This window comes from Megalops cyprinoides, chromosome 20, assembly GCF_013368585.1.
Source record: "Megalops cyprinoides isolate fMegCyp1 chromosome 20, fMegCyp1.pri, whole genome shotgun sequence".
Taxonomy (NCBI): Eukaryota; Metazoa; Chordata; class Actinopteri; order Elopiformes; family Megalopidae; genus Megalops; species Megalops cyprinoides.
Window position 1 is genome coordinate 17,139,269 of NC_050602.1, and position 22,445 is coordinate 17,161,713.

Genomic DNA, 22,445 nt, shown 5'->3' on the forward strand with positions numbered 1-22,445 from the left:
GCAGTAAAGTCTCCCTAACTGACACCGCAGGCTCTGGCAGTCAGTCTTCTCGGCCAAGTAGCTGTGGGGAGATGAAGCTGGAGACGGAAGACGCAGAACACAGAGGAGAGGGCAGAGGAAGTCAGACAGACAAGAAACTCGCCCGTCTTTCCTTCATTAGCCGGCTGGCTAATGAACCTGCCACATGAGGCGGGCAACACAGGCGACGAACAGGCTGCGTCTCAGCAGGACAGAGGGAAGCAGGAGGGGAGAGAGGCAGGGGGAGACCGTCACACAGACAAACACACACACACACACACACACACGTGTAATCTCTCACACACACACACACACACACACACACACACACAGACAGAAGCATGCACGCACACGCGCACACACACACACACACACACACACACACACACACACACACACACACACACACACACAGACAGAAGCATGCACGCACACGCACACACAGTGTGCACAAACACATACGTGATCTTTATTTAATGCCCGCCCACGGCACATCTCATGCGTGCGCATTTGCGCCGTATGCCGCGAACTGCCGGGTGCTTCTCCGAGCGCACTCAAGTGTGGTCGCTTGAGCAATGGCATCTATTAGCTAATGGAAATGTTGCAAATGCTCACTGCCCTGTTTAATTGGGCCAGAATGTCACTTTAAATGAAATTCTCAGAGTGAGAGGATAACGGCGCAGTGGGATTCAGCAGAACGGCAGAAAATGGCAGAAAAAACAAGGAATTGCACCCAATTACAACGCAGACAGTGTGCGATTTCTACAGGGTCTCTCTTAACCGAGGAGAACGCTGTCTGGAAAGAGACAAATAAGATGAAAGCATGATGGTGTGCTCACTTTCCACCCATTACTGCTACGCCCCTGAAAAAAACTGACATATAATCAAGTGGGTGATTCATAGCCTGCACTTAACTGGTTCTTTCAGGTCAAGAGAGTACTTTTTTATTTCGAATGTCGTTTGATTTTGCTGGCTGGCCCTACGGATAGCGAGCGCTGCTTTTGAGAGACTCTGCCCTTTGAAACAAGCGCTTCTGATGGACTCGAATACGGTTCGGCGCAAGTGAGAGAGGCACACGAGGGAGGACGCCGGGAAAGCTCGGTCGACAGAGAAGGCCAGACGGACGTCGGGCCGTACGGCGGTGACAGGGAAATGTCAGCTGCACTTTGAAGGCGAGACGGGGCACATTGTTGCTGGAGAATCATGAGGATTTAGATCGAAGGCTGACTGCCACTGAGATGACAGCTGACAGGTACAGCAGCGCTGGATTAAGGTCTGGGGACTTCAGTGGTGTTAGGGAGTTACACTTCAAGCATCATGTCCCAGACTTCCGACGGGACTTCCAGAGGAGCAGGATTCCTGATGCTCTGTAACACCCCAGGTGCCAAAACACCAGTCGACTCCCACAACTCAAACCTCTGTGCTGTCTGTCACACTTCCCATCGGTACAGAGTGGCAGATGCAGCTTATCTGACAGAGACAACCGGGGTGAGTTATGAACGGACAGCACAGAGGGCGAAATGATCAATGTGCTCAGGGCAGCCACCGCTGCTTCTTGTGTGGATATTTCCTCTGCTGTGTGCATGTGCTGTGGTACTGAACCTCCCTCTCCCACTGTGAGAATCCTCGGGCTGGTTCACACTTCACAGCAGCAGGGAGATGGCCGGGCCGCCCGGTTGAGCAATTCTTCCGCTGCAGCCTAGAGGACGACTGGACAGAGAAGCATGCATTTTCTGGACGTCTGGGTGTGTGCGGGGGCGCGCGCGCGAGCATACGTGCCTGGGGTCTGGAAGTTGATGCGTCTCATCTCCACGGGGTCGGTGGGGTGGTGCGCAGCAATTTCGGCGTTGTTCAGGGGGCATTTGTTGCGTGGTTCTGCGTCCTTCCTTTTGCTGCTTGGTAGAGGCAAAGCAAAAACACCCATGAAGATATGACTGTGGACAAGCGGAACAGCATAGATATTACAGCACTCTAACACTGACACAAGAACCAAACATGCAAGACTTAAATCTTCCCCAAACAGCGTTCACAAGACACACACAGTGACATCACTAGGGTTTCACCATAATGGCTCTTCTATTCTCTTTCCATTTTGCGAACAATAACTACAGCTTCTCCTTACCTGTCTGGTTTGCTGCTTCCATAGTAAGCATGGGAGTCAGACAGACAGAAAATAAATAAACAAATAAATAAATAAATGACACAAACGGAAACAAAAAAAAATCAATATCGGGCATTGAAATTCACATAGCAGCAGAGATCTAAGCTACAGATAAGGCTTATCTGATTGGAGCAGGCGGTTTGTGTGACGATCCACGGGGACACGAACCGACCCAAGCGAGGCAGGTCAAAGAAGGTCAAGGAAATACAATTACAATCTATCAGTGTCTGGGTGATTCAGGGGGCTCTCTGGCGCCTTAGATACACAGTCCAATTAGACCGCTGCGAGGGATTAAACCTCTCAGGACTGCTCATCGGCCTTAGACACCTGGAAACCGGAACAGGTCCTAGGCAAGCGACCTCACCCCATTCCACGCCAGCTTTCGACACTCACTTCTTGTAGAGCAGAATGGCGATGACGATGCAGATGATGAAGACCACAGCGAGAACGGGCCCGACGACCCAGATCAGACCGTCCCCTCCGTCCATGGGAAGCGGGTCCACGTCAGGAGCCATGACGGAGTCCGTGTAGGGGCTGGCCACGAACATCTTCTACACACACACGCACACGCACACGCACACACACACGCACACACACACGCACACGCACACAGACAGACTCAGTGAGACTCGGGTTGAGAGGTCTAGAATATTCAGCCACGCTGGAGCAATACTCTCTGGACACCATCAAATATGCTCAAATTGCACGATACAAAGAACTCTGACTGAGATCAAGCATCACATTTAGATTAGAGAGCAGTGTGCAAATCGCCCTCAACTGGCTGACGTAAGAAAGTCTGAATTCTCGTAATTGTGTGAGGAGCGCGCAACGAGGGAGGAACTCTCACCCCGTTAGTGGTATTGAGCTCCGCCAGCAGGAAGAAGACATACTCCTGCCCGGGTTCGAGGGCTCTGTTCTCGTAGCCGTTGTAGTCCGCCTGGTTGCCCACAGTGAAGAAGGCGGGCACGTTGGAGGGCTTGAAGCAGGCGGCGATGTAAGGCTTGCGCATGTCCACCTGTCTCCTCTGCCGCGTGACCCTGGAGTAATGCTTTTTCGGACTGCTGTCCTTCAGGAGCTGAGGGAGAGAGAGGGAGAGAGTGAAAGAGGTGGGGAGAGAGAGGGAGAGGGAAAGGGAGAGAGTGTGATACAGTGAAAGGGAGAGGGAGGGAGAATAAGAGTGAAAGGGGGAGAGGGAGGAGGACAGGGAGAGGAGGAGAGAGGGAGAAAGAGAGGGGAGAGAGAGAGAGTGAAAGAGAGAGAGAGAGGGAGAAAGGGAGATGGAGGGGGAGGGAAAAGGAGAGAGTACAAGAGAGTGAAAGGGAGAGGGAGAAAGAAAATAAGAGGGAAGGAGGAGGAGGGAGAAGGACAGGGAGAGGGAGAAAGAGAGAAAGTTTCTCATTACAGTGACAAGTGATCAGAAAGTTTGAAAATGTTGACTTTGTGGTGTAACTTGCCAGCCTTAATTTGCATCGCAATTTGTTTTTCTTTCATTGCTTTCTATGCGCCTCGGCTTTGGCAAGACGGCATTATGTCAGACAGAAAACCTCTATAACTCATTTGGTACAAACATCAATACTACGGTGTTCTGAATTGTTTCAAGTTTACTTTCCCCAGAAACTCCAATCCAAAGTCGATGCAATAAGTATAGTCCTGGCAGTGAGCCCAGACTCACACCAAGCTTGTTCATTTTGTAAATGTGAGAAGCGCTCGACTTAAATGAAATAACACTGATCTCAACGCCAGTGGCTTCTGACTGATTAAATGTCAAGGTCATTCATACCAGCCAAGGAGGTATCCATGTGTCATAATTTAACAGTAGTTTACCACACAGTTCTCATTTAGTATGCACTGTATATCAGAAGGTACTCGAAATTAATTTGAAGTTTTCTGGAGGGGGGAAAAAAAAAAATCGAGGAGAATTTGAAAATGGGGACATGTTTCATTGGTTGCACCAAGCACACATTAATCAAATGTCTCTGCAAGACAATTTATGTCCAACACAACACTTTCCCTAAGTTTTATTTTCTCTCAAACACCCTGGATAATTTTTCTTCTTTTTTTCATCCAACTTTTTGTCATCACCAGGTGCACATTAGGCTTTTTCCCACCATAACAACCTCTGCATTTGTGTAGGGGCACAGGACAAGGAGATATAAGCCCCCTTACACGCGCTCGCCTAAGTGACACCTGACTATTTTTCACACTGTATGTCCCACAATGCACTACAGTGAAGTGGACTAACTGGAAGAGGGGTGCTCCTCCACCGATATCATCCAAGTAGTTTGCAGGCACCCAATGAGTCCTAGTGGAACAATCAATGAGGAGACCTTAATGTACCCTATGGAAAAAGCCTACCTATTCTACTGCTGTGAGATCCTGGTAATTATTAGCAGATGACACAGCTTTCAGGCAACAGAGTTGAACCCAGGTCACTGGTGATGTGATGCTGAAAGTCGATGATGCAATGCTGTAGGTTGATGATGTAATGATGTAGGCTGTATTTCATGCTGATTGACGCTGCTCACTGCACTCACCTCATCCAGGTCGATCTCATCCGGGCTCTTGATGTGCCTGATGAGTCCCCTACCCTTCTTCAGAGGAACCACCACCACATAGACATTCCTGCAGCACACAGTTCGTCCATCTCACTAATCTCACATTTCACCATTTAACATCTCAACATCTTTCAAGATGAGCGGCACTGTTTCGTACAGTCTCTTTTTTTTCTCACCTCAAACTATGTAAAGCGTACCGGTGTCTATGAATGTGTGTGTGTGTGTGTGCTAGTGTCCTTCACTCACTTCATTAGATCCCTTTTCTCCAGTGGGGGGAGGATTAAGGTAAGAGTGGGCTCAATGTCATGGTTGTGATCCAGCTCGGGCTTCTTGGACAGGATTGGGGGGGCCGTCTTGGCGTGAATGCGGTGCCGCAGCCCACCCAGGTTACCCTCCGGGCTGGTGATCTTGAAGTCGTAGGTCGTGTTGGGCCGAAGATTAGTTAGTAGCGCTTTCCTCAACCTGGCGTCCACATCTATCTTTTGACGACTATACTCCACCTGTGGCGGACAAAGAAAAAGAAAAATATACACACGCACGAAAACAACATACACACAGAATTAATGAAAGGTCACGAGCATGTTATGCATCAAATGTGAGCTGTTTGAATGTTTAAATGTGCCTACAAATACCCAAGCAGCTGTATCTCTTCTCATCCATCAAAGGCATGTTGATGATGTCACATTATTTATCTCATTCAGATGGTTCACACAGCTCACATTTAACATCTTACATGTAGCATGGATATGCGCTATAACAGCTGTAACAGCAATGGTATCATCACAAGCAAAGGAGATACTGGTAAGCTATAAATGGACAACATGTAAAAACTGTAACCTTTGTAAGTAGCTTTGGATAACAATGTCTGCTAAATGAGAATAAAGTAATATAATGTGAGCTATTACAGTGTGTAGAATCAGCTGGCAGGAGGGAGACTAACCGTGAATCGGTAGGGGTAGCGGCTCTCGGGGAACTCCCAGGTAAGCAGAACCGATGTCTTTGTCACAAACTTCACTGTGAAGTTCTTTGGGACATCTTTTGTGAGCAGGGGGGTAAAAAAGATACACACAAACAGAAACAAAACACAAAGCAGGCCGATTAGTGCCAAAAGGAACAGCGGGTGGAGCAAAGAGAAGGCGTGGTTAAAAAACTGGCTGCAGTCCCGTTCCTTTGGGAGGGGGAGGGGGGGTTCCCTCGGCGTGAGCGGTGCGCTGTGTTTACTGTGGAAGGGGAGGGAGGGGGGGTACGGCAGCAGGTTAGGACACAGAACACGCCAAATCATGGACACAGACCCATGGGAAACATGATCACACACTGCCATGGCCTAGCGGCAGTGCCACTCCAAATGCACTGACGTTCATTTAGGGGTCTTTTTCGCGGCACGTTTTGGTCCTTAAATGGAGCTGTCGAAACCAGCTTGGGTGGGCACTGCCAGCTTAGACGACGCAGGAGACAAGGACAAACCGAAACAAGAGCATGCCCACAGTGGTGAGCAGTGCATCTTGGGATGCCATGCCACACACCTTCCTGAAGTGGGGGGAGGGGGGAGTGTTTCAAATAAATTTAAAAGAAACTAAATAAACAAATATTCCAAATCAATAAACTCATAAATACAGAACTGAAAAAAGCAGAGAGCCTACCTTGGCATACAGGGGGGCGTGTGAAGCTCTGTGTAGTGAGTGTACTGGCAGCAAGTGGGGGTAGGTGTGTCTACTGACTCAGCACTTACCTCCAACATCAGGACTCCTCCCTCTCAATGGCTCTATGCCTTACTGACTTTTACCTTGGGTTAGTGAAGTGAGTGTCCCCCGCAAACTGTTTTGCTTTTGTTTTTTTTTGTTCATGGTGATGGTGGTTGCTTGGTTGCTCTCATTTTTGTGTTTTTTTTTCCCCCCGTGGAAAGAAACAAGCATGCCCTACCTGTCTCAAAGGCCACCGTCCGATACTGGATCGGGGGGCTGTAGGGCCCTGGACCTACACTGGTGTGCGCGCGAATTTTCACGTCGTACACAGAGTTGGGGTTGAGGCTGTTGAGGGTGTAGCTGGACTCGCTGGCCGGGAGGGTGAGCTCGCGGGGGCTGCCGGCGCTTCCTGCCTCTTTGAAAGCCAGCGTGTATTCCGTGATGGCGCCATTGCGCTCGGCCAGCATGGGCGGCCGCCAGGAGAGCTGCACCGAGCAGCAGGTCACGTTGGACCCCTCTGAGATCTGAGGGTAGCCCTTGGGCACCTCCTCGGGGACGGTCAGCTCCTGCCAGGCCTCCTCGCCGAAGCCCGAGCGGCTCTTGGCGGAGATCTTGAAGACGTAGGTGGCGCCCCGGTGCACGTTGCTGACCGTGTACTCCTGCTCCTGGGCCGTGAACTCCAGGGTGGCCAGCGGGGTAACGTCCTTGCGCCCGAACTGGAGGCGGTACCCCTGTACCTCCAGCCCGGGGCCACCCTCCGCTGGCGGCTGCCACCTCACCACCGCGGAAGTCTCTGTGTCCTGACTGACTGACAGCGAGGGGGGGCCTGGCACTGTGGGCAAAGGGGGGGGGGGGGGAAGCAGAGAGAGTTATCAACCTGATACATCCCCTCACGCCATCATATTTGCTGAGGAGATACGGTCTTTCACATTTCATCTGCGGTAGCGCTGTTCCACTGCCGTAACTGCTCCAGGGCAGATCAGCCTCCATCTCACTCTAATAGTTTGTTGTGAGTGCTGACTTTTCCAGCGCACTGCCGGGGCTCAGAGTTGGATTACTGCCCTCTGCCCATCACTCTCCAGCACAGGCCCTGTCAGACAGATCACAGTCGGCAGGCGGAGAGGCGCTTTTCACCAGAGACTCTCACTGCTTCGCGATAGATTGTGGCCGGGAAAAGTCGAACCCACTCAAAACCCCCTTTTCCCCGATAGCACACAACACTTCAGCCACTCTTATGCTTTTCATTACATGTCCTACCAGCCTCCAAAGGCAGAAAAAGCATTTCCGGGGGGGTGGTGGGGGGGGGTTCTGTGGAGGAACGAGGGAACGAGGAGTGAGAGGGAAAAGATTTCTGTGCACTGCGAGAGTGGAGGGCAGATGGTAGATACTCACGGCTACCACACACATCCAAGCTTTTCCCTGTCATTTCAAAAGAAATTCAGCTTGCAGACTTTAAAGAGATTAATCCCTTGCCGCCTCTCTGCTAATGAAGCATCATCCAAAAACATGGCCAGTAATTCAGTTTCAGTTCTAGACTGGGGAAAGAACTGAAAAGAGGCACTGAAGGATGCAAAGGCACAAAGGAGACCTGACAGACTGATACCCGACGTCTTAGAGAAGCAATACTGATGCCAGAGGTAGGAGCATTGGCGAGAGTAACAGAGGATTCTACACAACCTGTCACTCCTCAAAGTCAGGCCGTGGGTACGTTTCCAGTCAGGTTGGTCTTTGGCAGCTGCTGTTGGCACACAGCCCCCAGGTGAGGAAGGATAGCGCATTACAATGATGCTACATTTACATTCATATTTTGTCTCTTAGCAGATGCTCTTATCCAGAGCGATGTACAAGAAGAGTACAAATAACTTTGCATTTACATTGTTGACATCAAGTAAATGCTTCTATTCAACAAGATGAGTGCACATAACACTACATTTACACTGTTGACATCTGGTAGACGCTCTTATCCAGAGTAACTCCAGAAGTCAAGCACAAAGGGCACCCAATATAATACAAAACCTTGCATAAACAAGGAAACCATCATCCACAAATGAACAGCCTGCATCAGTAATAATGCTGAGACTGTTAACGCGCCACTGGCCTGAAAACACAAGTGCAACACAACATACCCAACAGGAGTACACCATTCCAATACAATACCAACACATACCCAGGGCCTGGCTGAGTAAATGTCAGTGTAATGCTATGATAATACACCAAATGGTGAAAAATATGTTCTGTCTTTATCTTACTTGGTCTCTTTCTGTCCCTTCCCTCTCTCTCTTTCTTCCCCCTCTTCTCTCCATCTCCCTCCTCTGACTCACACTGTCCGTATTTGTCATCTAGTGATTTGTCTTTCTTGTCTTTTGCAAAAGGTGGGGGAGGTGAGCAGAAAACATCACCTACAAGGTGACCGGAATTCTGTAACAAATTACTGTGAGTTCTACTTGGGATGCAGAGAACTCCTAATACCAGCTACAGTGCATGGTACTTAAAGTCCGTGACAGAATTTTATATTGTGCTAATGGTAGCAGAGAAGGATGAGGGCCATCTGACATCTCAGGGCAAGTCTAATTGAAAAGGCTTCCCTTATATCTAATTTAGCAGAATAAAAACCTTTCAGTTTTGTGAGATGCTTGGCATTTAACAGCATCCTCATTATCTGAGCATTGTCACTGAGAGGGGCTCGGTAAAGATGATCCACAAATACTGAGGCTAATTTTTAAAATCATTATCCATAAATGCCTTACTTTAGGAGATCCCTCCTTGGCAGGAGACAGCCCATGGTTCATTACCTCCTGACATCCTTAAGTTTCACAGAAATGAAAATGTATCACAAATACACAGCGAGATCGCCTCTTCAAAAAAAAAAAAAAAAGGAACTGCCGGAGCCAGAAGCAAGTACTTAGTATCTCAATTAAAGAGAGAAGAGCCAAGGGGTCCGCATTGTCAACTATCCAGACCGCATCTTCCTAGTAAATATGAGCTTGGCCAAATATTATTCTTCAGAACCACATCATTGAGTGCTTGCCCACTAATGAACTATACAAAAAAATACTGGGGGATGACAGAAGTGGTAACACGATGGAACGGTTATGAATTCTTAACTGTGTGTCCAGTAATAAGAAAAACAACAAGCAACAACATGTGAAAAGCGTTTTAAAAGGTCTTCCTTACTACTATTACATGGCAAAAAGAGATATATTAGAGTTTCCTAGTATCATATGGCACATCATAGACAACTGATCCCTTTGACTACATAAAATATTTTCATTGAGGGCCACAGAGTTCTGAGTCAAGTCAAGTCACTTTTGGGTAATTACATATGCATTTTTGCTGTGCATAAATATTTCCTTCAGTTTAAAACAAATACTTTAGTGGATAAGCTTCTGAAGGGGGTGAGAATGGGTGGGGGGGCTGCTATTCAGATCATCTGTCACTGCGCGTCTGGCTGCAGGGCGATGGCAGCCAGCGTTTCCTCCGTTATCACAGTGTGACACTTGCAACGGGCACGTCTGTCAAACTCAGGCCTCGTCAGGGAGGCACTGGAGCCCGGAGCTGTGCGGAAACTAAACGGCCCCGCGACGGATTCTCGGCGACCTTTCTGGGAGGGCCCTTCATGCTCCGATATTTTTTCGAGTGTTGCGATATTCACATCGAGCCACTCTCGTTTCGAACCCGCTGGGACCGCCCATTGAAACAGCACTGAAAAACTGATTTAATCTCAAGGAAAGTCTGGAGTCTGATTGTGGCCTTGAGCTATTTCCCAAGAACCCGCAGAGACCCACAGGATCCTTACTGAGATGCTGTGAAGCCTGTGTTTTCCTGCAATATGCCCACACATTTATCCACAAGGAGCAAATTTATACCTCTTTAAACCCTTAAAGTTACCTTGCTACTGTATGTGTGGTGTTTTGGAAGGATATACACCAAATGTTGACACTGCTGTTCATCTTTCTCTACCCTCTCCCCTCCACCCACACACCACTGTCACAGACTGCCCCTCCTCAGGTGATTCACGTCAACAGATTTTAGGTGGAATCCTTGCTGCAAAACCAGATTATGTACACACGGCAGAGCCACCATATAATTAGAAACTGTGTGACTATTTTCTCCAGCCTAGACCCTCAGGGTAGGCGTGCATTTGGCTGTGAAACTGAAATACAGTTCACATATCCCTAAATAACGCAAATAAAAGTTAAATAAAATATCGCCTGCCTCAGCTCCCACTAAACTCATGTTTAGCGGCATATTGCTTAGCCACTGCTACCCTGGCCACATAATGTAACTGAGATTCTCTGCAGGTTCATAAATCACTGAAAGATTTGGCCTTCCAGTAAATTAATGTATTATCCAACACTCATTACGATTTTTAATTAGAGTTAAGAAAAATTGTCTGTATGTTTCTATGTGATATTTAAGATTGTGTGGTACAACCTACAAAGGACGCATCTCTTATTTTACTCCATTCGATAAGAGTGGAATGAGATTAAAGAATTACACCTTGTCATTTTTTACAGTGGATAACCATGATATGCAATGAATCAACTATGCCATTTTTTAATTGTTACATGTAAAACCAATTTAAAAGCTTTTGCAATCAACACCTGTTTGACAATACTTGTATAGGGAAATAAAGAATGTAGTCCAGGCAAGCAAATGCTATACCCTGACAAATGCATCTTTTGTGCTGAGATGCTATTTTCCTAATGAGTACGTGACCAGCTTGCTTTCCTTTATTATGAGTTAACTGGCCAGTCTGTACATTGTTAACATATAGCAAGCATTCCTCCCTTTCTTCTTCCTTTATTTTATTTTAATTGGAACTGAAACAATTACGGCAATGTACTGGTCTGAATTTGCGATTGCTGTGTACTTTTAACTATGTACTAGTCTTTGTAGTACTGTTCAGAGGCTTTCTCCTGTGATATAAATAATAATGCTCCCAAGAATAATAACAGGGTATTACTGCTGGTACTGACCTGCTCCCTTTGTCACCACCAGTTTGGGTTTGCTGCGTGCACCATCCCCTTTGGTGGTGTAAGCAGCCACAGTGATGGAGTAGGTGGTGTCAGGCTGCAAGCCCCCAATGATCATCTCCTGCAAGTTAATAAACACAGAGTATTGCATTCAGAAGTCATACAACCCCTCCGAATCCTGTGTTCATTCCAAAAGTGGTTTTCTGTACTAGTCTGTAAGTCATGTTTATCTTATCTGAAAACGAGATGTAGAGAAAATGAAAATGGCCAAGTACATTTTCTATGTTGTTCAGTATTCATTATTAAATACATCTTGTTCATTAAATGTTAATCTATGTCAAAACACCCACTCCACTGATTTTGTGAAACATTAACGCAAATTAACAATTAGACTCAATGAATATAAAGGGAGGTACATCCTCCTGATGCTATCTGAGTAACTCACATTCCAACCCCTATGCTCAGCAGAATGAAGCCAATTTGTTCTGCTGTTATAGGCTCCCGGTCATTGTCAGCAAGTACCATGGCCGGGTTTGAACCCCAGCTGCAGGTACTTAGAACAGGTGCTTGTACTGTCTTAGCCACCCGAGAGGACCCACTTAAACCCTTCACAGGAACAAAATACAGCATGCAGCAGTCTGTATTCACAGACAATTCTGATGTCCGAGATTTCATAAATTGTACGGTTTTCTGAAATTTCTCTGTTGTTGAGTTTGACTGCACAGGAAAATGAATCCTGGACATTACAGATGGGTCAGTCAGAAAGATTGCTTCCTAGTAAGATTGGCTGCAGATTTGGTCAGTTTGGTCAGAATGACTGCTGCACTGTTTTATAGATCCAGAATATAACGGCTTGTACTACACACACAAGAGAAAGGCAGAGAGTTGTCTTCAGGCAAGTTAACCACAAAATGACCTCACTATAAAAAGCAATGTTGGGATGCAAATCCAAGGAGCAAGCACGCTTCTTCACAGTACATAGCATAGCATCCTCTCTACACAGCTTTACACACACACACACACACACACACACACAAAATACCTGACTTACTGCACTGGCAGAAAGGAAAGAACACATCACAACACACAGCACACAGCAGCCTCAGTGGACACAGCAGCGGATATTGCATCTTCCCCCACAGTCTTCTCCCAGCACTGTTCATAATTTGTGCATGTGCTGAGAAGTCAGGGCGTACGCTCTGAAAACCTGGCTATTAGTGGAGAAGCATCCAATAGCATAGTGTAGCAAAATCCATCAGCTCATTACTGCAGGGAACTTAAAGCTGTGACACTGGGATCCAGCATGGTAAAAACAGAACTGGTCGTAGGGATTGAACTTGAAAGATGAGCCTGGCTGATGCAATGACCCGCTTGGCTGTTCTGATCTGATCTGGCCGCACCAAACTCTCCATACTCACATATTCAGCTGTATCATCCGTTTCCCACTAACCCCCGTGAGAGAATGCGGGACAGCAGTGAGAAAGAGAGGGAAGAAAGCAGAGCATGAGATTGATTTGGGGGAGGAAGGGAGGGGCTTGCGACAGCAGGGGGAAGTATGGGAGAAAAGACCAAGAGCAGGTATACGGGCTCTGAGAGAACAGGAGAAGGGCACGTTGACAGTGTACAGATTTGCCTGCTGACAGGAAAGGCTCTGATTGGTTGAACATTCATGCAAATCGCTGACACAGTACAGAACAGGTGTCTCATCTTGGAAAATTTCCTTATGCATTATTTTTTCCCCTATTCTGTCATGTACAACCTTCACGCCATCAAAATAAATCAATCATAAACAACAGGCTACACAGAAATCCAAAAACAGGTGAAAAAAAATGCACAATACATTTTAATGTAATTGCGGTTTAGCTATGCTATACAAGTCGCAATACTATACACTTGCTTGCTGAGGCATAATAATGTCCCTACACATTATAGGGAAAAATAAAGCAAATTCATCTAGAAATAAAAAATGATCTTGACAGCAGCACTCCGGTAACTACACTCTCTTGCATTCCCTACTGTTTTTCCATTTAGTTTAAGCCTCTAAATTATTGAAACTCTGTGCAATTGCAGTTTGAAAAGAAAGTCTACATTTTTAACAATCATCTTATGGTTTTTCTGACACTCGCTTTATAAATCAACCACTAGGGTGAGTTCATTTATAATTCATACAGCAGTTGCAGGAAAGGCTGTTCTATGAAATTTCTATTCTGTTTTCTCCCCTGATGCTCAACATTCAGTATTGTTTGACATCCCGCTGCTCTGTCTTTGTGGCGCAGACGCTATCATGGGCCTTTTACTGGGAACATGTGTGATCTGACAGGTCAACCAAGAGCACTAATGAAAAAGAGTATCTACTGCATGGTTCTTGGCATCTGAGCAGAACACAACTGCAGTAAGATTATTCCCTTACACTTGATGGTTGGGTGTCTATTTCCATCTGATACACGTTGGATAAGGACATATTTAACATATATGAGCACATGCCTTTGGAATTTTGCTGACGGTATACTGCTCGATCTGCACAGCAAAATAGGTCACCGTTTCACAGATGTTTCAGGCTTATATTTAACCAAAATAGCCTGGAGAATCCTGGTAGTGCAGACACGGGCTGAGATGAATCTCACCTGGGCGTCGGCCAGCATGACGTCCTTGATTCGGGGCAGGCCGCGGGACTCCCCGTTCTCCACGCGCACATAGTGCACCTGGTAGCCGCGGATCTGGCCGTGTTGCTTCCCCGGCAGCACGGAGCGCCACATCACTTTGAGCGCCGTGGAGTTCAGCACTTCCACCTCCACACGACGGGGAGGGGCGCCAGGCACTGCGGAGACAGAGACACCCTTACACACCCGGTCCACATGTATGGATGCAGACAGAGCCCTTTACACACCTGACCATACCCATTCGACTGCTCACGTACATAGGCACACAGACACCCAAACAGGCCTGCAGAATCCAACACAGTCACAACCAACCACACCTGCACTCATTTATACCTCAAACCCAGCACACACACCTGTGCAGACACACACTTCCCACACAAACAACTGCAGCTGCTAAAGAGAAAACAGGTGCCCAGCACACTCATGGACAAAGACATCACATCAGAGGGCATCTCAGGCATAATGAGATTATATAACATTATGCCACTTTAGGTTGTCAAAGGATAAATGCACCCATTTACCCATCCACTCACTGTTCGTGACGCATTTAATACAAATAAATTTCAGCCGTTTTTCCACAGATACGTTTTTATGCTTTTTCCCCTTTATACAACTCTGTTTGGAACTGGAAATTACACATTAGGCTCATCTCATCACAAGAGCCTTTGCGGCTCCACATGAGCATGAGTGCCAGACAAATGCTATCCTCTGATACGCTCACATACATCTCAAGGCTATTTTTTCCACATTACAAGTCCCACAGCACACCACAGTGAAGTGGGCACCCACTGGAGGATACTCTAATGATGTCATCCAAGCAACTGACAGGCACCTGATGACTTACAGGCAGCCTGAGAATGGCGAGACAAGGAAAGCCTGGCACTGTGGGCTCCCGGTCATTGTCAACAGATGACTAGTACATTGCCAACGGAGCCATTCAGAAGCCCTTCACACGAATACTTTATAAAAAAAAAAAAAAAAAAAAAAACAAGCACTGCGTGGGGGCACAGTCCACCCTTAATTGTGCAACAGGTTTAAGTTCTGATTTCTTGCATCATGGAAAGAGACTCTGCAGCAGTGATGTAGGGAAAAATGCCCGTATGGCTCCAGCTGCAGGTCCACCTTCATAACCCCTTTAGTCAGCAGAGCATACAGGGATATCCCTGCGAACAGCCACGGACGGAACACAGCTTTCTATGTGAGGCCAGGTGATCCTGATCCTTCAAAGCCAAAGCGTGAAGCTCCCCCTGACACCCTCTGGCTAATCCTCGCACCCTGATCTCCTTTCATAAATCACACATCCGTCACTTCAATCTCCCCTGGCAGACCGCAGAGAGGGCAGTCTGGCTCGGTGTTTCTTATTGATCAGCCACTCAAACTCCATCCACAATGGGGGGGGAGGCGGGGGTGCCGTGTGCAAAAGAGCTCTACAAGGCTACAAGGCTTAGCACTGCAGCTCTCACAGGCTGCTCAGAGGCTGGGCTGCTACAGCTCCTTAGCTTTTCAATACTGTGGAATAAAGAGGTGGCTCCCATTCTTTAGGTGAGACTGGGGGGGGGGGGGGGGGGGGGGGGGGAGCTTTTTTTTTTTTCTCGGTCACTGAAATATTTACACTGTGTTTTCATGCTCCAGACAACTAGTGTTCAAGGACACCTAGGAGCCTTCAAAGCTGTCCTTGAGAACAAATGTAACCATTCATTTAGTAAGCCTACAGGCTCTCTCCTTCATGCACGCTTGGCATATGTAGCCGAGCACTTTCCCTTGGCCTCAGTTTCTAATATTAAATTGTTCCTGAGAAAATTTGTGTCAAGCTAATCCAGCTGATAATTACATGGGAAATAATAGGAGGAGGAGTAACAACTGAATATTTGTCAGAGAAATAACCTAGATCTGTTTTCTCAATCATTAACAGTGCAAAAAGCTTTAGTACCATCTTCGTCGGTGCGGCAGAGGAGGGGCTGGCTATCTGGGCCGGGCCCTTTGGTGGTGAAGGCAGCCATGGTGATTTGGTACTGGGTCCACTTCTCCAGCCCCTGCAGCGGGACCTGCTCCAAGGAGGGGGGCACGGCAGGCTCTTCCATGGGCTCGCTGCCGTCTTCAGCTCCCGCCACCTGGTAGCGCACGATGTACCCCGCCAGGGCGCCATTTTGGCTCTCCACAGGCGGGGGGCGCCAACTTACCAGCAGGGAGGTGGAGCTGGAGCTGGTGCACTTAATGTCTTGAGGTGGGGCAGAGGGCCCTGGTTGGGTGGGGAGGGGGAGGAGGAGGGGGGCGGAGAGGCAGGAAGGGAGGGGGAGGAGGGGTGGAAAACAAAAAACAAAAAGATGGGAGAGATAAAGAAAATGACCAAAGGAAATTAAAACAAAACAAACTTAAAGAAAAAAGAAAATGCAACCAAAATTAAATTAAAAATGACAGCAAAAATTGGCTGAATAAGTGCAAGCAAAAAGGGGAAAAGAAACTCAACAATGAACATCACCACGATGTGCATAACAGCTCTAGTGAGATATTTTTTTCCTTCATCCTCCGCATTCCTCATATAGCAGGACATGATACTGTACTGTATTATCAATACTCAGGGTTGGAGGGGGTGCTATTGACCCAGGGTAGACAACCTAATTAATGCCAAGTGGCCTGTGAAATCAATAATGAGCTCTTAGCCCAGACCTGCCTTCTCTCATAGTAAAATACTGATATAGTACATCCTGTGTCATTGTGCTGGTAATCGTTTTAAAATGCGATTTTTAAAACGAGCTTTCCTGTAGAATACTTTTCTGAAACATGCACAGAAAATGCACCAAAATAATATGAACATCTATTTTTGTTCTTGTGTGATCTCATAGCAGCTACTTTCACTAACGTTCCCTAAAATGAATAGCACTCTCCCACAGAATATTAAATTAACTTTTATGCGTTTTGATCGGTCTTAAGTTTTTTTGTAACTTGTCATTCATTGATGGATAAGTCTGAATAAAGATGGTGAACTCCCCTGCATAATCAAGTGTCAGAATTAAAGTATTTAATGTAGGGGGTTCAGGTATTGAGGTATGAGTCCATACTGTGTTGTAAAGTGGCAGTGGTTTTCTTTCCAGCACGTTATAATATATATGTAGTAATGAAGTCACTGACTTATTGTGAATGTTGACTTATTGTAAATGATGTCTTTCCCAGTTTTGCATTTTATTTGGCAATGTTAAGTAAAGCAATAGAAGATCTCGGATCTTGCATGAGTGAGAAAAAGACCCCAATCAGGGAAACAAGGTGACAGTGAGGTTTTTCCTAGAGTGTGTGCGAGGTTTGCTGTAATATTTTTCCCTGAAACGAACAGGGTACAAAGCCAGCCTGCATGAAAGTAACTGTCCTTTGCTGGTCTCAGTGTCTTTAAATGCCACAAGAAACATTATTATGTTTGTATAATGGGATCTTTTTATGTTTCTGCACTCAATAAATTGATCTTTGGCATTCATTGAAAGGATACTGAAATCTTTTTACAAACTGACATCCAATTTGAGTAACTGTAGGTTAGAATTTGAACTGCAGTTCATTTCCATGTTAAAAGTGACAAGGGGCGATAGCTGGAACAGAGTCAGGGATGTTGAGGTTTTAATACCTTGTAATATATTTCACCTACAGTGGGTGAAATGGAGCCCACAAACTTTTAAAATGGGCTCCATTTTAGCACAAAATCTTTGTTTGTCACTCTAATAATTGCTGCTCCACATGTTCACCAAAACCTTTTTTTAATTTGTTCAGTTCATTGTTGTGATTTATTTATACCAAAACAACAGTGTGATTAAATGAATAACAAGGTAGGAATGCTGAAAGAAAAATCAGCATGAACATCAAATCAAATAAAATGACTAAATATGATGAACTGTCATTCCAACACAAAGGCATAAAGAAACACAACTGAAAAAGGAATTAGGAAATTATTACCATGACAACTCCAATAAACCATAAGAAAGGAAATGCTAAATTCAAATGAGAAATCATAACGTATGAATATCTTGCCAATGTACAATTCAAAATAATGAGAATAAGGAACATTCCAACATAGACAGAGTCTGCACTGATACGTACCTGTCCTCCTTTTAATACATATTTTTAAAGACTTTCTTACTCCCAGCACCTGAAATCCCAGAGAGAACCTGCTCTCTGAGCCAGTGGGTTCCGACCCCTTCCCTCCTCACAGCCACATCAAAATGGCCCCAATGTGCCACATGCCGAATTTGGAGCTGCACTCCACATTCCCACTTCCTCCTGGATCAGTGGCCTCCTTGAAATTTCACGTGAGAGCTGAGATCTCACAGTGTGCTCAGAGGGAGAGGGGTGGCCCTGTGCTTTGGTCAAGACTGTATGCTATACTCGTCACATAGGCCTGAGTGTCCACAGGACAGAGAGAGTATAACTGTTTGAGACTCACTGGAAATTTAAAGCCATACCACCAGGATCACCCAATTCTCCATTCTAAGAGTTCTACAATAATCACCGTGTGTCAAGAGAGGACTGATAGGAGATGACAAAATTAAGAATCCCATTCCATAGTTCTTACTGCCACTGACTGGTGTTTTAAAAGCAGCAGCAAACAAGGCCTTCACAAACTATTTACACCTCAGCGCTTTCACAAACAGGCGAATCAGGCGAATCAATTTCATTGTGGTGTCTGCTAGTCTGTTGCTATGCTGGTGAATCCTGTCCGCCAAACAGACCGGTCTCTCAGAGGAGCAGACAGAGAGAGAGAGGAGTCGTGCTGCTGCATCCATTAAGCCTGCCTACACAGCCATGTAAACTGTGCCCCCCCCCCCCCTTCCAAAAAAGGCCAGACATTCAGATTTTCATTATCACTCAGCAGTCTCTCTGTGTGTGCATTAGCATAGTGCTCAGTTTGCATACAGGGCTGAGGCCAGCTTTGCAAGCTTTTTTTTTTAAAAAAAAAAAAATGCCCGATAAAAAAACAGAAACGCCAGAGGTGAAGACACACCAGTTAAACACAAAGACCTCACCTTGTAAAGCTGTGAAGAATTAAGGATTTGGCTGAGAGGAAGGCATGGCTCCTTAACACTGACCTGACACAACCTGGTCATACCTTTACAGCGTGTTTGTATTTTTTAAATAATATTAACTTTGCTTATGTTTCTCTTCAACACAAGGCATCATTTGCACAGTGACTATGAAAGTGAGGTCATAGCGGTGGTTGCTCTATAAAATAAACACTGCAATCCACCACTATTACTTTCATTCGGGAGGAAAAACTGCTGTGTTTGTGGGAAACTTCAAGGTTAAATTTAAATGTGTGGCAATGCGTGGTGATGGATACTACTCCATTCAGGGGTGACATGAATTTCTATGAAAAGGGATTCTCATCTGTACCTTCTCTCACCACTCTGCTGCAGTATCACCCAAATATCTGGCCTGCCCCACTCTTTCTCCCCAAAGTGTGGACCACTGAAAGGTGAGGGCTCCCAGCTCTCTGTGTGTGGACACTCCAGACCACTGCTGAACTGCCTGAAATGCATCTCTCTGTGGCCTGCAATTCCCAGCAGACCTTGCTGTCAAGGGCCAGTCACACCCACTTGGTCAGACTAGGTCTGTCTATCCCCTCTCCTCCATCTCTCCTTCAGTCAGGAGTATCTAGATGCCTTTCCACTGCCCTGCCTTAGTTGAACAAGAACTACAGCAGGAACTAGAAATTGGTGAGTCAGGCAGAAGTAAAAGAATTATTCCTACACAATACATTAAATTCTTGCCAATTCACCCAATTTAATTCACCCAATTGAATCAGCTGGTTACGGGATCATTTAAAATGGCAACCACCGTACTCTGTCACACTGAAATGGCCCACATACAGCAACAGCAGGCCAGTGGAAAAGCAACAACCCCACTGCAGGACAGAGAATTTAGTCATAAAAATGGGTGTTTCACAGCTCCAACAGCGGTCACTGATAGCGCCTTGGTGGGCTGCACCCACCCATCAGAGCTGAATTAAGAACGAATGGGCTGTTAGGGTCGCATTACAATAACAGTGCTGAAGAATGCTGGGAGATGGGGGCTGCAGGGGATGGACAGTGCCCCATTGTCTGTCAGTCTACAGAGCGCTGGTGCTGTGGCTGGCCCTGACCCTGAGCGGGCAGCTCCCATGACAGCCGCCTCCCAGAAACACCGTCTCGTCTGCACAGACATTTCATGTCCCAACATGGCTTAATACACTTGCACCAAAAACAGAGAAACAAAACATAAAACGTCAAATAAAAACATTGTTATTTCTGTTCGCAACAAAAGTCCAGACTGCCTAGCATGATAGAGCTAGTAATAACGGGGGCCCCGAATCTCATGTCTCATTTCATTCCCTGTTTGTGCGGTAGCTGTTCCCTAAAGGCTTTTAATCCGCACACCACATTCGGCGCAAAGGCGAACGTGTCGTGTGATTAAACACATCTTCCTTAATGCAGCGGCAGTCCACGCCAGTGTGCAGCAGGATACTCAACAGCTCAATGTGTGCAGTTACGCGGGAGGCAGCTGACAGCACCGCGCAGATGTAATCACATTTGCTGTTCGGGGAAAGAACAGGAGCAGGATGGCAGCCTTATATCTCTGCAAGACAAAGCGGGCTTTCTTCTGTTTGTTTTACGACTCCAATACGTGACCCTTTCTAATGGGTAGCTACACGCTGCCTTTCCTCCTGCCAAACTGCCAGAGCAGGAGGCTTCTTCCTTTCAACAAGTGGGTAGTTTGCAAGGAGGAAGAAAGCATGTCTGCATTACATCTCAGCCTGTAAAAGTAAGTGCACTCTTGGTCTGTATTTACTGCTCTTCTGGGTTGCTGTCTCCCGGCAAGCACAATTACCAGCGGTAGGACAGTAGTTATGTCTGAACCAGAGCTTTGAAAAACACTCCATTATCATAATTATGCATACTTAGTGATATAAAGGCAGCAATTGTGATGTGGCTCTCCAGGTTGACGGATCTTGCAGACACAAGATATTTATTCAGAGGGCTGCGTGCGTGGCAAACGGGCAGAAACAAACAGCGTCAATCAAACCTCGGGCAGTCTGGACTTCGGGTGCGAATCTCTCCAAGAACAGCCATCACTTACCTTGCATGCACCCACAATACACAACTTGTTTTTGTGCTTTTTTATTTTTGCTTTTTTTTTTTTTTTTGATTGTCCAAACCCGACTGACCTTTCTGACCTCAAGTGCCATTTTAGGCCCTGCTTGAGGAGGGGCTCAGAGAGCTATGATGCAATCAACCCACCCCTGCAAGAGGGGCTTCCATTCCAGAGCTGCATGCCAAACTTCCAAGCAGCAGGGCTGTTGAGCTAAAACCAAAGCCGGGCCCCTCCCTCACTCCCTCCCTGCTGGTGGCCTGGAGGTGCTCCTGAGCACCTCGGCTCAAGCAGTGGCCTAATAACGGCCCCGACAGATACTTACTTTTACCTTTAGTTTAATGGATTTTGCTGGGCAGTGTAATTGCTAAGTGCTGTGCTTTGCTGCTGACTGTTTCATTAGAAGTGACCGACAGCTGTCTCCATGAGCTGCGTCCTCATGTGATGTGAGCCGTGTGCGTTTCAAAAACCAAACAAAAAAAATCAATCGAACCAAAAAAAAAAAAAAAACGTAAATAATAAAATCAATAAAAAGCTGGGTGACCTCAAGCCATTCCAAGATAAGTAGTTGCTTTTGTTGCTTGTTGCATTTCACAGTGAGAGAAAGTGAGAGAACAAGAGAGAGAGAGGGAAAGAAAGAGTGAAAGAGGGATAAAAAAAAGAAAGGTATTTGATCCAATCTGCTTTCTGGTAGTACGGTTCCACGGGCAAAGCAGGACAGAGGTAAAGGTACACACACAGACACAGGCTTGTGTATGGACACACAGACATGGAGACGACAGACACGCACACAGACAGCATGGATGGGCATATGCAGGCTGAGTCATGCCTGGTCCTGGCAGTGATCAGGGATGCAGTGGCCCCGCCCCTAAAGGTCTGTGCCTGGAGCAGAGCGGTACATGCAATTGGACCGCTCAAAATGACTCTTGGGCTCTTAACGAATAAAAATGACCGCTACCAGGGTGCAAAGGTGAGTCCAACATCTGGTTACAGTGACTGTAACAAGCTTCATTGGTTTAAACAGCAATGTGTTAAGACCCCGTCGCCGCCCCACCCCCGGTGCCAAGCCTGTCATGACTTCCTTTCAGCTCTTTCCCATTTAATTCAAGGGAGGTTTAGTCTCAATATGGAAGAAAATGGACAGCATTACCCTGCAACTGTGAAGGACTAACACTGGAAGAGGTGTACTACTGGATCTTTCATTCTACTCTTTCCTTTTTTTTTTTCATTTTTCCATTTTCTCCCCAAATTTTTTGAAATGCCCAATTTGTCATCGATGTTCGGTCCCA

The 22,445-nt window shown here is 46.4% G+C and overlaps 1 protein-coding gene across 28 annotated transcripts in view; it reads right to left on the bottom strand.

Annotated features, from left to right (window-relative positions):
• The window catches only part of LOC118795491 (receptor-type tyrosine-protein phosphatase S-like), a 162,231-nt gene that overhangs the window by 22,247 nt on the left and 117,539 nt on the right, over positions 1-22,445 (bottom strand). For 5 of the 28 annotated variants that reach the window (XM_036553991.1, XM_036553997.1, XM_036553988.1 and 2 more), the window contains 11 exons: positions 15,983-16,291; positions 14,017-14,210; positions 11,396-11,513; positions 6,655-7,248; positions 5,675-5,769; positions 4,981-5,234; positions 4,714-4,801; positions 3,027-3,254; positions 2,573-2,730; positions 2,141-2,155; positions 1,798-1,913 (listed from right to left, as the gene is read on the bottom strand). In XM_036553991.1, coding sequence (XP_036409884.1) covers positions 1,798-1,913; positions 2,141-2,155; positions 2,573-2,730; positions 3,027-3,254; positions 4,714-4,801; positions 4,981-5,234; positions 5,675-5,769; positions 6,655-7,248; positions 11,396-11,513; positions 14,017-14,210; positions 15,983-16,291 — 2,169 coding nt within the window. Of the gene's footprint in view, positions 1-1,797; positions 1,914-2,140; positions 2,156-2,572; positions 2,731-3,026; positions 3,255-4,713; positions 4,802-4,980; positions 5,235-5,674; positions 5,770-6,654; positions 7,249-11,395; positions 11,514-12,810; positions 12,838-14,016; positions 14,211-15,982; positions 16,292-22,445 lie in introns of all 28 variants that reach the window. The other 23 variants (XM_036553996.1, XM_036554012.1, XM_036554003.1 and 20 more) reach the window with 13 other exon arrangements.